This window comes from Equus caballus, chromosome 1 (assembly GCF_041296265.1).
Source record: "Equus caballus isolate H_3958 breed thoroughbred chromosome 1, TB-T2T, whole genome shotgun sequence".
Lineage (NCBI taxonomy): Eukaryota > Metazoa > Chordata > Mammalia > Perissodactyla > Equidae > Equus > Equus caballus.
In genome coordinates, this window is record NC_091684.1 from 37,125,469 (window position 1) to 37,140,758 (window position 15,290).

At 39.2% G+C, this 15,290-nt stretch overlaps 1 protein-coding gene across 1 annotated transcript in view; it reads right to left on the reverse strand.

The window, feature by feature from the left end:
* Positions 1 to 15,290, reverse strand: part of KIF11 (kinesin family member 11) — a 61,828-nt gene that overhangs the window by 34,958 nt on the left and 11,580 nt on the right. Inside the window, exons 3-11 of the mRNA XM_001502579.7 lie at positions 13,119 to 13,737; positions 12,189 to 12,797; positions 6,720 to 6,852; positions 6,383 to 6,480; positions 6,217 to 6,295; positions 4,935 to 5,120; positions 4,695 to 4,819; positions 1,895 to 1,985; positions 470 to 712 (exon numbers count right to left, since the gene is read on the reverse strand). Coding sequence (XP_001502629.1) covers positions 470 to 712; positions 1,895 to 1,985; positions 4,695 to 4,819; positions 4,935 to 5,120; positions 6,217 to 6,295; positions 6,383 to 6,480; positions 6,720 to 6,852; positions 12,189 to 12,265 — 1,032 coding nt within the window. The 5' untranslated portion in view covers positions 12,266 to 12,797; positions 13,119 to 13,737. The remainder of the gene's footprint in view (positions 1 to 469; positions 713 to 1,894; positions 1,986 to 4,694; positions 4,820 to 4,934; positions 5,121 to 6,216; positions 6,296 to 6,382; positions 6,481 to 6,719; positions 6,853 to 12,188; positions 12,798 to 13,118; positions 13,738 to 15,290) is intronic.

Genomic DNA, 15,290 nt, shown 5'->3' on the forward strand with positions numbered 1-15,290 from the left:
ACTTTATAAAAGCTTTTGTAACTCCATTTAAAGGAGATGATCACAATAAAATAAGAGTAGATTTTACCACCTTTGTTGCTTCTCTTGGTTTTCCCACCTGTTCTCACACATCCAACCCATCTTCAGTGCTCTCTAAGCAGCCTCTACGAGTATTCACTTGACCCACTTCAAGAATTCAGTTAAATCTCTATACCCCATGTAACCATCCACTGCAAATGACCACAGCAATTTTCTTTGAACACTGTGGAAAAAGCCCTTAAGTAACTGGCTTTTTAAGATTAAAAACTCTGCCAGGAAGGAGAAAGGGAATTTTTTCAGTGGTATCCTCCTGTGTGTCCATACGCAATGTCCAGATTCTTTTTACTATAGCATAGAATGAATGAAGCCAGTTAATGAACTTTTAAAATATGTGACAGCTAAATTAAGAATTACAGCTTATACACTTGCAGATACCTTTCAAAGGGCTTACCTCAAGATTGAGAGACGCAGGAGAAATTGTTGCAATTATAGATGTTTTTGTACGTCCCCCAAGAGAATCCTGGAGGATTCTAGTTAGTTTAGATTCTCGATAAGGAACATGAGGTGTTCTTTCTACAAGGGCAGTAATAACCCTTCCCAAAGTCAACAGGGACTGATTGATATTTCCAGCTTCCCGAGCTCTCTTGTCAACTGCTCCAGAACGGCCAATGTTTTCACTTCCTGCAAGATCAACCTTGAATTATAAAAATAAAAAAATAAAGAAAAATAAGTTGTCAGTCTATTGGATTTGGACTCGAAGAGTTTCATTTTCATATTATACATAATATATTAAATAGCCAACAAAATAATTTTTTTATAATTAACAACCTACTACAAAGCTAATAACCCAGTGACTACAAAAATATTGCCTAGAAGTACAAAATTTCAAGCAGCTCTATGAGGTGGTCAAGAATGAAACAGAATACAAACGTCATACGAAGCAGCAATCCCACTTCTGGGTATATACCCAAAGGAAATAAAATCAGCATCTCAAAGAGGTAACTCCAGCGCCCGGCCCCATGGCCGAGTGGTTAAGTTCACACACTCTGCTTTGGTGGCCCAGGGTTTCGCTGGTTCCAATCCCGGGCACGGACATGGCACCACTTATCAGGCCATGCAGAGGCGGCGTCCCACATAGCACAACTAGAAGGACCCACAACTAAAAATACACAACTATGTACTGGGGACTTTGGGGAGAAAAAGGAAAAATTAAAAAAAAAATAAAAGAGATAACTCCATTCCCATGTTCACTGCATCATTCACAATAGCCAAGATATGAAAACAATCTAAGTGTCCATCAATGGATAAAGATGCAGTATATATCTACAAGAAAATATTATTCAGCTACGAGAAAGAAGGAAATCTTGCCATTTGCAACAACACGGATGAACCTAGAGGATATAACACTAAGTGAAATAAGCCAGACACAGAGAGACAAATACTGTATGATCTCACTTATATGTGGAATCTGGAAAAAAAAAAAAAAGAAACTTGAACTCACAGAAACAGAGTAGAATAATGGTTACCAGCAGCAGGGGGGTGAAGGATAGGAGATGCTGGTCAAAGGGTACAAGCCTTCAGTAATAAGATGAATAAGTTCTGGGGATCTGATGTCCACTATGGTGACTATAGTTAATACTATGCTGAAATTTGCTAAGAGAGTAGATCTTAAGCATTCTCACCAAAAAAGGGTAACTATGTGAGGTGATGGATGTATTAATTAACCTGACTGTTGTAATGATTTCACAAAGTATACATATATCAAATCATCACATTGTACACTCTAAATATATAATTTTATTTGTCAATTATACCTCAATAAAGCTGGAGAAATAAACAAAAAGAATGAAACAGTGGTATTAAGGTAGATGCTTACCAAGTTCAACTTTCCAATTTTAACAAGCTCTTCTCCATCAATTGTAGTTTCTTTCATATGTATTGTAACAGAGAAAACTGAGTGGGAACGACTAGAAAACAAGATCAAGTTGCCCAGTCATTATAATGCAAAATATTATTTGCTTTCTATAAAACAGTGAAAACAGCAAAGAAAGATCTAAATCCACAAGGGTAGAGATAGTATGAGACAGGAGATATCGATAAGATTTTGGAAGACAGAGGGTAGACAGAATAATGCTTACATTTTTGCTTTCTTATACCTGCTGCCTATAGGAGACCCCAGTAAGAAGCTACCAGAAAACAACCTAAAAGACTTAGAACTAGAATCCTCAGGCACCTCTGAAACCTGGATGTGGGGTGGGGTTGGGATAGTTGCCTGGTGTGTAGGAGGGGAAGGCTTACAATCAGTCTTCCTATTCATAAGAACCCCTTGAGGGGCTGGCCCTGTGGCCGAGTGGTTAAATTCACACGCTCCGCTTCAGATGCCCAGGGTTTGACTGGTTCACATCCTGGACAGGAACATGGCACCACTCATCAAGCCATACTGAGGCAGCATCCCACATAGCACAACCAGAAGGACCTACAACTAGAATATACAACTATGTACTGGGGGGCTTTGGGGAGAAGAAGAAGAAAAAAAAGAAGATTGGCAACAGATGTTAGCTCAGGTGCCAACCTTTAAAAAGACCACTTGCAATATGTCATTACCATAAATTTAAACCGGACCAGGTAAGCCACTAGATTACTCTCCCTCGATGTCAAGTGTTGTAAAAGTACATTGCCCTGCTTTGAGAATGTTATCATAAATAGGTAACTCCTTCCCCTGAACAGCAGAAATAGTAAACAGCAGGGATTACCGAACACTACAAGAGAACCACTGCTAGACTATAAAGTGTTCCAAAGTCTCCCTTATGCTATACACTGACATTTGGCTTTTATCTGAGGGATACAAAATTATATAGTTATCTCTCCTTTCTGTATCAATGACATTTGTTGAACATCATTAAGTCTGTTAATGTCATTGATGGCTGATAAGGAATATGGCAATTTTTAGTTTTCTTATTTGTACTTTTAATGTTACTTAGAAAATTTTACAATAAGCATCATCTTTACAAAAATTATTTAAAATTACAGAAAAGGGGAAGGCCACAAGGAAAACTATGAACATAAACTATAGATCTGAATTATACTATACAGCTCATGTTTTTCTACCATTATTTACCCATTCCTAATCCAAGATTATGGAATTAATGCAATTAAGCATAGAGGTCAACTCTGATTTTGGAAAACTGAACTACACCATAAAAAGAGATCTTTACTCCAGTCTGCATACCAAAAAAAGGAGTCCTAAATTACACAAATTTATGGAATAATAGGAATTTTACACTTCAGAGAAAGGTATTTAGAAAAAAGAAACTTCACCTAGTCTTAAGTTCATTCCTCTGAATTCTATATAAAATTAAGTTATAAACCAATCGTAGAATTAAATTTAACTTTTTAAAATGGGAAACCAGGGGCCGGCCCCTTGGCTGAGTGGTTAAGTTTGCGTGCTCTGCTTTGGCAGCCCAGGGTTTTCCCAGTTTGGATCCTGGGCATGCACACAGCACCACTCATGGAGCCATGCTGAGGCGGCGTCCCACATGCCACAACTAGAAGGACCCACAACTAAAAATACACAACTATGTACCAGGGGGCTTTGAGGAGAAAAAGGAAAGAGTAAAATCTTTTTTTTTTAAAAAAAAGGAAAACTATTATAGGAAAATTTAATTAAAATTATAAAATCACTCATAATGCTATGATTTTAATTACTTTTATGTTATGTTCTTTTTCTTCTTTCTTTAAATGCATACCTATTTTTTATAGAGCTGCAATTAAGTTGTTACAGCATAGCGTAAAAATTTTCAACTATAACGGAGCAAAGAAATAAGATCTAGCCATAATAATCTTTGTAGCTCAGGAAACTCATATTCAGGTAAGTTCACTTATTTACTCAAAGTCACAGTCTAGTTCTGCAGAACTAGAACTAAACACAAATGTCTAACTCTCAATCCACAGCTCTTTCAATTACACTCTGATGTTTCCTTCAAAGACCAGCAGAAAAAAAAAGATCACCTCTGACTTGGTAAACTGCATTTGTAGAATTTGGGATTCATCCTATAGGGGGTGCTATCAAATATGCCCCTTTCTCCCCTTGAAAGCCAGTGTTAATGACCATCTGTCTTCCTACATTAAAATGAAGCCATTTGAAAAAAAAAAAAAAATCACATTGTACAACCTAAATATATACAATTTTTGTCAATCACACCTCAATAAAGCTGGAAAATAAAATAAAATGAAGCCATTTGACCTTCTAATCCTTATTAAAACTAGGGGTCTTCAGACTGTGTTCTAAGTATCCATGGGGCTCCAAAAAAGTGCTCAGATAAAATGTTCATAAGGCTGAGACAAGCCTCTGAGCATCCCACCCCCCAAATGAACTAATGAAGCCACATTTTAATCTGGGCTCCCATGTACAGTTTCACTTGGGAAAAGAAAATCTTAAAAAAAGTTTAATATTTCTGCTCAAGTTCAACCTGATTTGTTCTCCTCTCAACATTCTTCCAATATTGGTGCTCTCCCTATAAATCTCAAGCCAATTATTAAGGCACACAATCTACCATACAATCTAGGTATGTGACTCACATACGTTGACCCATCCCAAATTTGACTTCCCCTAAGTTTGTAATTCTTCTTAAAAAGAAAATGATGGAGCCCAATGGGGGGCAAGATGACTTTCTTACCTAGAGTACGCATTCATCAAAGTTGCTGCAGTTGTCCGTTTTGCCGCCCCCTTCTCCAAAATTTGATAGACTTCATCCTTGTTGTGTACTGTAATTTCTTCCAAACCTTTGATTATCACTCCTCTCTAACCAAATATCAAAAAAAGTACCCCTTAGATTGGTAAAAATACATATATACTGACTTCTCAAAGCATCACACATTACAGTTTGCAGACATTTCGTTCTCAAAGACTGAGTTACCTTGTTACGGGGATCATCAAACATCTGTAGTCTCTCAGAAACATCAGAAGATGGATTAAGGAGATCAAAAAGTTCTTCATTATAAATTTCCAACAGAGATACTTTGACGGAAAATTCAGTACCATTATCAGTAAGTTTCTCAAAAATTTGATGAAGAGTACGTGGAATTATACCAGCCAAGGGATCCTGAAATTATAATATTAATAAGGACTAAAAAGAAGAATGCCACTTACTGTGGCAGTTAAAAATATATAACCAGGGTCTCCTTTATAGTGTATTTAAACATAAGTCTGTCAAAACAAGTCAAAAAAAAACAACTAACCTAATGTTAGAGAAGTAATTTACAGCAAGTCACTTACGAGTCTGTTCAACAGTAATTCTTCTTTATACCTTCCATAAATCTGTCATAGCTGTCAGCCGCTTCATGCCTGAGCATTACACAGAAACTCACTGAACCAGCTTCGTATAAGGCCAACTTCAAGAATTCTTTCCAATTTTTCTCATGAGAACACAACACCACCATTTTAACAAGAAAGATGGCCCACCTAACAATGTATTCCCTAATTCTGACATAAAACAAGGTTGCTTCTCAAATGTCTAAGTATCTTTAATAAAATTGTTACGAATCTCTAAAGTTTGAAAACTGTACTTTAAGCCTATTCTGTATCTCCTACGGTTACAATTCCATAACTTTATTATCCATGCATAAAGTTAATGCCTCAACTATGTAATCTCCAGATAAAAGGATCTACCTAAGTGTTAATAATTTGGAAAATTAACTTAGTCATTAAACTCATTTAAATTTAAACACATTTGTGTAGATTCTTTGTGAAATGTACTATCTGCTTTCTACAATACTCAACAATATGGTGATCTTAATTTCTTGAACACTCAAGGTCATCACTAATAAAGTACTATACTGCCCCTTTATGCTAAGTTCATGGGACTCCCTCCCTCTCTGCAAAGTCTACCCCTTCAAGTCCTACTCACGTTCCACTTTTCCACAATATTCTGCTCCAATTATTCTGTCCCCAAAAGACTCCTCTCTTGTCACTTAACTGTGCCATACGTGTTGGTCCTCTCTCTCCCAATGAGACTGTATGTTTCTTAAACAGAAGCCATACCATATACTCTAATTTTACTATAGCAATAGTTTTCTTAAAGTCATCTTTGACATGGGTACTCTGATCTTCTCCATTTTAAGACACAGGCCTTTTACCAAGTTTTATTCAGTTATATGCAGCCACTTCAGAGACAGAAGTCTGTTATAAACAACAAATACCTCCTCCCAAGTATACTCTTCATTAGGTGACCTTTCACCTTCCATTGTAAAGGTTTTTCCAGTGCCAGTTTGGCCATATCTGCAAAGATTAACAAAAGTGTTCAATGAAAAACAAATACGTGCATCTAAACCTTTTCATCAATTTGAAAAACAGTGTTTCACTTACGCAAAAATAGTACAATTATAGCCCATAATAACTTCATCCAGAATTGGACAAACAACACTTCGGTAAACATCAATTTGTTTAGTAGATGCTCCAAAAACCTATCAAAAAATAAATAAATAAATCAAGGCATTTCTTCAATAAAATCTTCAAAATTACTCACTTTAATAATTTTGTTTTTAATATATTGACTCATTCAGCCCACTAGAAACCAAGTGACCACTCAAAGAGTCAACTGAAATTTGTAATTGTACACTAGAACCTAGAGGAAATATGTATACCAGGATAACTTTACATTAGTAAATATTAAAGAAGGAGCAGCATTTTAAGAAGTCAGTACCATATCAAACGTGTATGTTTTCCTTGAGCTCTTATCTGCCAATCCTCCAGTTCGTACACTAACTTCTTTTCGTACATGATCACATTCTACTACAGAATGGGCGCTAGCTTTCCGCTCTGCCAAATTAAATGGTCTACAAAGAGAAATACACAAAGTTATTCAAGAACTCTTGGTTATCAGGTTACTCATGACATTTTCATTAACACCTTAGACAGAACAATGTGAAGTTTTGACTACACTGTTGGCGACAGGGATTAAATGGAGACTAAATGATACTGCTAAAGCAGATAATAGGATTTTAAGGGTTTCAATTCCCAGAAATAAAATTAGGTTGTTGTTTTTTAGTTTTCCAAGATATGTAAAACATTACAATTCTGACAGTTTCTTGGAGTAGATGCTAACAGAATTAGCTTGTAAAAAAATGTCAAAGATTTTTTAGAATTCTATTTCCACTATTCTTAGAATCTGATTCAAATAGGCTATAATGTAGTAGAAAGAACATGCCAAATTTGTGCTCAAAATACTAACCTGCCCTTGGGTAACTGGCACAAAACAAAAAACAATAAAAAGAATTAAATAACTAACTAATAACACTGAATACTCACTATGTACCAGGTACTCACTGTTCTAAGTGCTTTATATGTGTTAACTCAGTTTGTCCTCACAGCACTGTGAGGTCTGGTGAGGAAGAGAGACGTAAAACAAATGATTATAAGAAAGGTGATGTATAGAAAGGGTATGTAATGGGTGCTGTAGGAACACACAGCAAAAATTCAACACAGTCTTGATCCGGACAGGGACGGGTGGGGTAGGCTTGGGTGGTGGAAAAGAGGAAGTAATCTGCCAAGCTAAATTCCTCCTCAGGCATTTCAGTAGGGCAAGGACTCTAGACCCAGTCAGCTTGGGCAATGCAGGCCTTTGTGTCTGTTTCTTCATTTGAAAAATGGGGCTAGTAATAGTACCAAGCTCACAGTGTAGGGAAAGAAATCCTGTTATTCTACTGTTTCCCCACTGCCTACTATTATGCTTAGCACACAGTAGACACTCGAATATCTGTTAAACTACAGTGCTTAATAAACGTCATCTTAAGGGGAATGAAGGGAAAACTAAGAAGAACCAGAGTCCACAGAGAAGCATCCATAAGATATTTACTATACTTAATACACGTCTAGGCCAAAGGGAGACATGCACTCTTGACCTGAGTTCATCTTTCCCATTGAGTATCACACATTATAGAAGAAAATGCTAAATAGGAAATTATCCTTCCCCTCATCACTAGACAAACCAAGTTGCTATTTATTTTAAAAAGGATACCTCAACGTCCTCGGGCATGCCCCACTCCCTAGCATATTTTGGGCTGGTCTGAAGACCAAATTTGTGATCCCAGGAAATTTAACTCATCAACTCCCAGGTAATATCTGGTAATGCTGTCATTTGGCAAATGTGCTCAAACCTACACAATGCACATACCCCACAGTAAGCACTATTATTCAAAGTTCAACAAAACTAAGTCAGAACCAATTTATACTGAGGTAGGCCGAGAGTACCAAGTGGAGTGAACTGCTCTCATGTGGTTAAAACTTTTCCAATTAGTCTATTATTCTCAGCATCCTAAACTACTCTCTTGCCTAGATGTGATTAAATTACCAAATGAATATCATTCAAGTTTTCAGGACAAAACAGTAGAAATTCACACAAATCACACATTCCTAAAAGTTATCAAAACTCCCAGAGAGGAGCTTTAGGGACTCTGTACTTTCCTATCCAGACTTCTCTAACTAATTAGAAATTGCAAGGTTTCTGCTGATGACATTAACAAACCCATCAATTTGTTGACCTCACTACAGTTATATTAAAATTCAAACAACCAACATGGTGAAGGAAAGAAGATTGAGCATTTAAAAAAAAAAGTCCTGGGGCTGGCCTGTGGTGCAGCGGTTAGGTGCGCGTGTTCTGCTTCGGCGACCCGGATTCACTTGCTCGGATCCCAGGTGTGGACATGGCACCACTTGGCAAGCCATGCTGTGGCAGGCATCCCACATATAAAGTAGATGAAGATGGGCGCGGATGTGAGCTCAGGGCCAGCCTTCCTCAGCAAAAAGAGGAAGATTGGCAGGAGTTAGCTCAGGGCTAATCTTCCTCAAAAAAAAAAAAAAAATTAAAAAAAAAGTCCTGTCCTGTGGAGAAATGCTAAATTCATTCATTCATTCATTCATTTCATACATATTCATCAATTACTTATTATGTGAGAGACTCTTCTAGATACTGGGGATATAGTAGTGAACAAAACCAAGTTTCAAAACAAACAAAACATCCAACTTCCTATTCTCAAGACACTTTTAATCCTAGTATGTGTGTGCTGGGGGTGGGGGGCCAGGAAGAGACAACAACCAAACAAATAAATATATTAGGTGATGATAAATTAGAAATGAAAATAAATAAAGCAAACTAGGAGACAAGAAGTGATGATGAGGGAAAATAAGTGGTTGCTACTCCTATTTTAGAGGGATTAGGGAAGGCTCCTCTGACAAAGGTGACATTTAAGCAGAATCTAAAAAGTGAAGGAGCCAGCCATGGAGTTATTTTGGTGGAAAAGCTTTCCAAGCAGAGAGAAATTTCAAAGGCCCTGAGGTCTCATGGTAGATTTGTTTTAAAAATTGGGCAGGGCGGGGGGAGGGGGGGAGGAGCAGGTAGCAGGGGAAAGATAGCCCATAACTAGATCATGCAGGGGTCTGGAACCTTCAACCTGTAGGCCAAATCTGGCCCTTGCCTTGCTAGAGACCTAAGAATGAATTTTACAATTTTACAGAGTTGTGTAAGAAAAACCAGACATGGAGTGCTCGGTGGCAGCAGCACACTGGCAGATCCATCCCACCACTTAAAATCTGCAAACCTTGGACCACACACAATCTTACTGATTTCAAGTAAAAGGTGTCCAGCAAAACAGCAAGCACCAACAAGGGAGTGACCCTTTGCTGATAAGGATACCAACTTTAGAAAAATCTTTTCAAGGATAAAGAAGTTTGCATCATCTTGTAGTGGGGTAGTGAAACACTCTCTCCTCAACAAAGCAAATTAGAAGCAAAATCTTGAAGAGATTTACCTTCAGCTTATTTGGTGACCACTGTTAATAATTAAAATGCTCTTAACTCGAATAACGAAGTCTGAAGTCTTTATTTTCCAAGTTGTCCTTTCTCTAAAATATCCTTTTGCTGATTTAATACAGAATCACAATTCTGATTTCCATTTGGTAACTATGGTGTCATACTGGGTTACTGTTTAAGGAAAGTTGGTCTGGGTCTTTTTAAAAACACAACTATATACTTTTAAATATACGAATGACTCAGATATGTTAAGACCTAAATTGCCTAAGCACCTGTCTAGATTAAAATGCTAAGAATAACTTAAATCCAAAAACCTTTATATTTTCTTAATAGAGCTTATGCCAACCTGTACAGTATACAAAGGGGAGGGGTGTTTTGTGTATTTGTGTGTATATGTCTGTGTGTCATTGTAGATACACATATCAAAGCCTATTTCCTTACTAAAATTTCTCTCTCTCCATACCATCAGTTCCTCAATTCCAGAAGCTATACCTTTATCTTGAGCTGTGCATAGTAGAATAAAAAATTCTCTTCATATATTTATTGTACAAGTAAAGAACATCATAAAGATTGTATTCATTGTAATCAAGTAATGAAGTTATCTCTTCTCTCTTGAAATCGTGCTGACCTCTTGGGCTAACAAACTGTGCCAATTAAAAATTTTAAACTGAAAAAAAAATTAGAGAAGAATACGTGCCAGACCATATATGGCTTGCAAAGCCTAAAATATTAACTATCTGTGCTCTTTACAGAAAAGGTTTGACAACCTTGAAGGGCCTCTTAAGTTGTTTATTTACTAAAGCTTAGGGACATACTTGCACTAGGAAGTCTATTTGAAAAAGAAAAGGCTAACCTGAAAAAGAAAAAAAAAAATCTCTTTATACTAAAATTATTGTAAATATTAGACACAACCTAAGCACTTTTTATTAAATTTAGATAAAGTAAAAGAAATGTCTTCTAAGGTAAGGCTTGAAGTGTATGGGCATAATAAACACGAAGTTCAGGGTAATGTTTAATTCTTGGGGTGGAGGAAGAGGGATGGGGAGGAATACAGCGGGCCTCCAGCTGTAATGATTGTTTTGTTTCTAATCTGAGTGATGGATACACAGATGTTTGTTACATTGTTCTATATAACTTTTCATATATTTGACATATTTTGTAATTAACAATAAAAAAGAAATTAAAGAAAATAAAACCACATAGAAAGGTAATATTACCTCGCTTTTTTAAATGACCAAAATAATCTAAAAACTTGCATTTGTAAAACGGGTCGTTGATTTTTTAAAAATCTTCAAAACAAGCAACTATTAACAGAAGCCCTACAGTGCAACTGGTAATTGGTTAGACTTAAGGTTACCACTAAATTTCCTCTCTGGCGCCTAGTTTAGAAAGCTACCTATTACCTTTGATACCTATAATTCAAGTCACCAAAGTTGAGTTAGCAATAACCTAAGAAAGTTTGTTGATACATTTTTAAATAACCTTTTAATTTCAGAACACCGTTTGGATTTACAGAAAAGTTGCTGATAGTTGGAGTTTTTAAAACAACAGCAAGAAAAACAGACACAAAACACACACCAGTAAACTGTTGGAGGGCCTCTAAAGAGCTGAATAAATCAATCTCTAATTAAGTAATAGCTTGTACAAGTATGTTCTTCCTCTACTGGCCCATTTTAAAATTGGGAAGTTATCTGGAAATCAATCAAGGGAGAGCCGAACACCTCCACCCACCCACCCAGAAAAAGCTGTCTTCTTTGGTCTAAGGAAGAACAAATTGTAGCACAACCAGATAACTGTGCTGGCTTAAGTTGTCTCCTTGGTCTTTTAAAAAGATAAACTCACTCTATAACTTAATTTTTTAAATTTCAATACAGTGATGTTTACATGTTTAGTCGCGATTAAGAAAATACCGCATCTAGAATAAAGAGAACAGGTGATTAATTACGTTTTTAGAGGTGCTGGAGAGGATGGTAACCCCAACACAAATGCTAAAACATCTGCAAAGTAGGTATGAAGTCTTATTTCCAAACCGACAAACTGCAGGGAGTAGCAAATAAAAGTGACACCTACATCTTCGACATTAGTTTAAAAACGCACTTTTCACTAAAGAATGGCGATCAAACTCCCCTTCTGAATAGCAGTTTAAATTGTAACCTCCAACACAAATATCCTTTCTTCTGAAAAAGACACTAATTTACTCCTCACAGCAAGCCGGTGTCACTTTCTCGAACAGGACACGGGCAAGTATGAAACGGGAAGGTTTGGTCCCCTCGGAAATGGCAAACCGAATCCCTCTCCTCAGACCGGGCAGGAGGGAGCCCAGCAGCAAAGCCCGGCGCTCGGAGCCCTGCCAGGCTCGCCCTACCTGCATCTCACCACCACCTGGATGTTCTTCCCCTTCTCCTCTTTCTTCTTCGCGGACGAATTGGGCTGGGACGCCATGACGGGCCCCGCCAAAAAATCAAGGCCTGGCCGCGGACTCGAGTGCCGAGTGGCTAGGAGGGGCGCGGCAGCCGGCGCGGGCCGGGACGCCCACCAGCCCCTCCGAGTGCTGGTGTGGCCGCGGGAGCCGCCGCAAGCAGCTCGGCGTCCCCTCTCTCCACCGGGGGCTCTGACTGGCCGCGGCGTCTGTCCCGCACCAGCTGGAGCCGTCGAATCACCAATCTCGTCTTCGACACACCAATCTCCTTTCCGGCCGAAGCCCAAGAAACCGAGCAACGACTCGGCGCCTTAATTTGAAAAACGAGCCGACGCGCCGGGCCAATTGCAGCGCGGCGCGCAAGGCACCATGGGACGCAGTGTCCTCACCAGAGCCCCGCCCTCAGGGCGTGGCCCGCGGGAAAGTAAAAAGCTGATCTGTCGGGGCCCGCCTGGAACTCGTAGTACGGTGGGAGAGACGCGGGACTAAACAGTGTGACGCTTTAAGGTGTTCTTGCTCAAGTCACATGACGTGTCTAGACCAAAATTTCCTCATCTGCAAAATGGAAATAATAGCAAACGCCTCAGAGGATTGTGTGAGAATTAATAAGCTAATGCAGGTAAATAGCTTAGACTAGAACATGTAGTAAGTGCTCAGGAAGGCTGGCCGTGATTATAATCATTATTAGAGAATTGTGAGAGTGCTATGGAAGCACAGAGGAAAGAGGTCAAAAGCGAGCCCCTTTCTCGGAGGCAGCGTTCACAATACTCTTGAAGAATGATTAGGAAGTGTTAAGAGATACGGCTACCGCGAGTACCAAATCGTGATGAAAGGGACATTGTCATTTTTAGGATTCTGAATTTATTTATCCTTTACCTGATGAGAGGTCGTCATCGCTAAACGATTCCAAGCAAGAAATCAAGATCAGATTTGCCTTTTCGGACAACCGTTCTGCAACGACTGATGCAAGTTCAGGGAGCGCTTCGCTACATCTCCGTGGCGCAGCATCCAGCCGGCGTCTCAAAGAGGTTGCGCAAACGCCCGCCGCCATCAGCCTACAAATCCCAGCAGGCAGCGCTCCCTGGGTCCCGCGTGCGCTCAGTGACCTTCGGCTGTCCGTGGGTATACAATAGGCATCTCAGCAGTGCCCAGGATGACTCCGCCGCTTTGGGTGTGGGTCCCGGGTCCAGGAAATGCTAAATCAGCGGCCTCTTCTGTAGTGGGCTCTGGGAGCTGCGCTTCTGGGCCACGCTTAGCCGACGGGAACGTAGATATCATTTTAGTTTTTTAAGTAACAGCCGAATGGAAAGCTTTCGGGCTCCCTTAGTGTTCGTCCACTTAGTAACCTCCTACATTCCGCCTGGGGAACGTCTACGTCTGCAGCTCAGATTGCTGATCATCTCCGTTCTGCATAGTGCTGATCATCTCCATTCTGCATAGCCAGATGTCTACTGATATTGCCTCTTAATGGGCTCACCAGCATCCCAAAATGGACCTATCCAAAACGGAACTGTTTATTCCCCTTACCTCCGCCCTAATCTGTCTCATGTAGACGCTTGGCACTAACCAGACCTTTGAGTCCTCTGTCTTCTATGTTCACTGCAGTCCTGTTGGTTTTATCTGCCTACCTCTGCCCACCACTCTAGCCCAACTCTCTTTTATCTCTTCCCTGAACAACTGTCCTTAACCTCCTTGACAGGTCTCCCGGCTTCTGCTCTTCTCCTCTCCCCACCGCATTCACTGACCAAAGGAAGGATCTTTTAAAAACGAAACAGGTCATGGCCTTCATCTCCTTTTTACCCTTACAGTAGTTTCTCATTGTACTTAGAATAAAACTCAAACTCTTTACCATGTCCTGTAAGGCCCCCATGTTCTGGCCTTTGCCTATAGGTACATACCAACATCAACTCCAGCCACTATTCACATAGCTCGCTACCATGATTCCAGAGCTTCTAAGCTCCTTCCTGCAGCCAGGCCTTTGTATTTGCTATCCCCTTTGCCTAGGACTCTAGTCTGGCCCTTTGCATGGCTTACCCTTTCTCATCCTTAAGATCCCAGCTCAACTTTCTCTTTTAAAAGGGCTTTCCTGACTACTCTATACAGCATATTCCTCCTATAATTTTCTGTCTCTAGACCCTGTTTATTTCCTTCACAACAGTTACTAAAATGGGTAATTACTTTGTCAGTGTACTGTCTATCCACCTTGCTAGCATGCAGGTTTCATAAGCGACTGATTGTCTTGTTCAATGTTGTTTTCCCAGTGTCTTGAACAGAGCCTTACACAAAGTAGTCATTAAATAAATATATGAGTACCTGAAGGAAATTACTTAACGTCTCTCAACCTTGGTTTCCTTATTTGCAAAATGGAGATAACAATGATTACTGTTATTGTGAGGAATAGAATAATAACGTGTATAAAGTACCTAGCACATAGTAGGCCAAAAATGTTAATTTCTTCTCCTTTTCTTTCTCATTAGCAAAAATCTAAACAATAGTTACATTAACAATCATTTGGGTTCATGCAAGAAATTTGAGTCTCCATTTTATGAGTTACAGCTACCATTTGTCTAGGGCTACTGTGTGTCAGACTCTATGAAAGGCTTTGTGTGCATCATTTCATTTTATCTTCAGAACAACTCTCTGAAGAAGGAACTGTTATTTCCCACTCTTTTATCAATAGACAGGCCAAGTCAGTCTACTGTCCATAGTCATACAGCTAATAAGTGGCAGAGAAGGAACTCAGAATCTTTTTGATTCCAAATCCCAGGTTGTTAACTGCCATCCCCCTCACCTAATTTTTTCATGTGCTCAGTGCACCTGTACCCACTTTCATCATGCCCTTATTGAGCGCTTACCATGGGCCAAGCAGTGAAGAGATAGGCTGAATTATAGTTCCTGCCCTCAAGACTAAATCTCGTGGAGATGGCCAAGGTCTTATGGACGTTTGTAAGAGTTTTGTTACACTAGGCAAGTGGCTGACTCTGATATGTTATTTTACACTGCTCCTGTAAGCTCAAACTACTCAAGCTAGTCAACACTTCTCTCTTG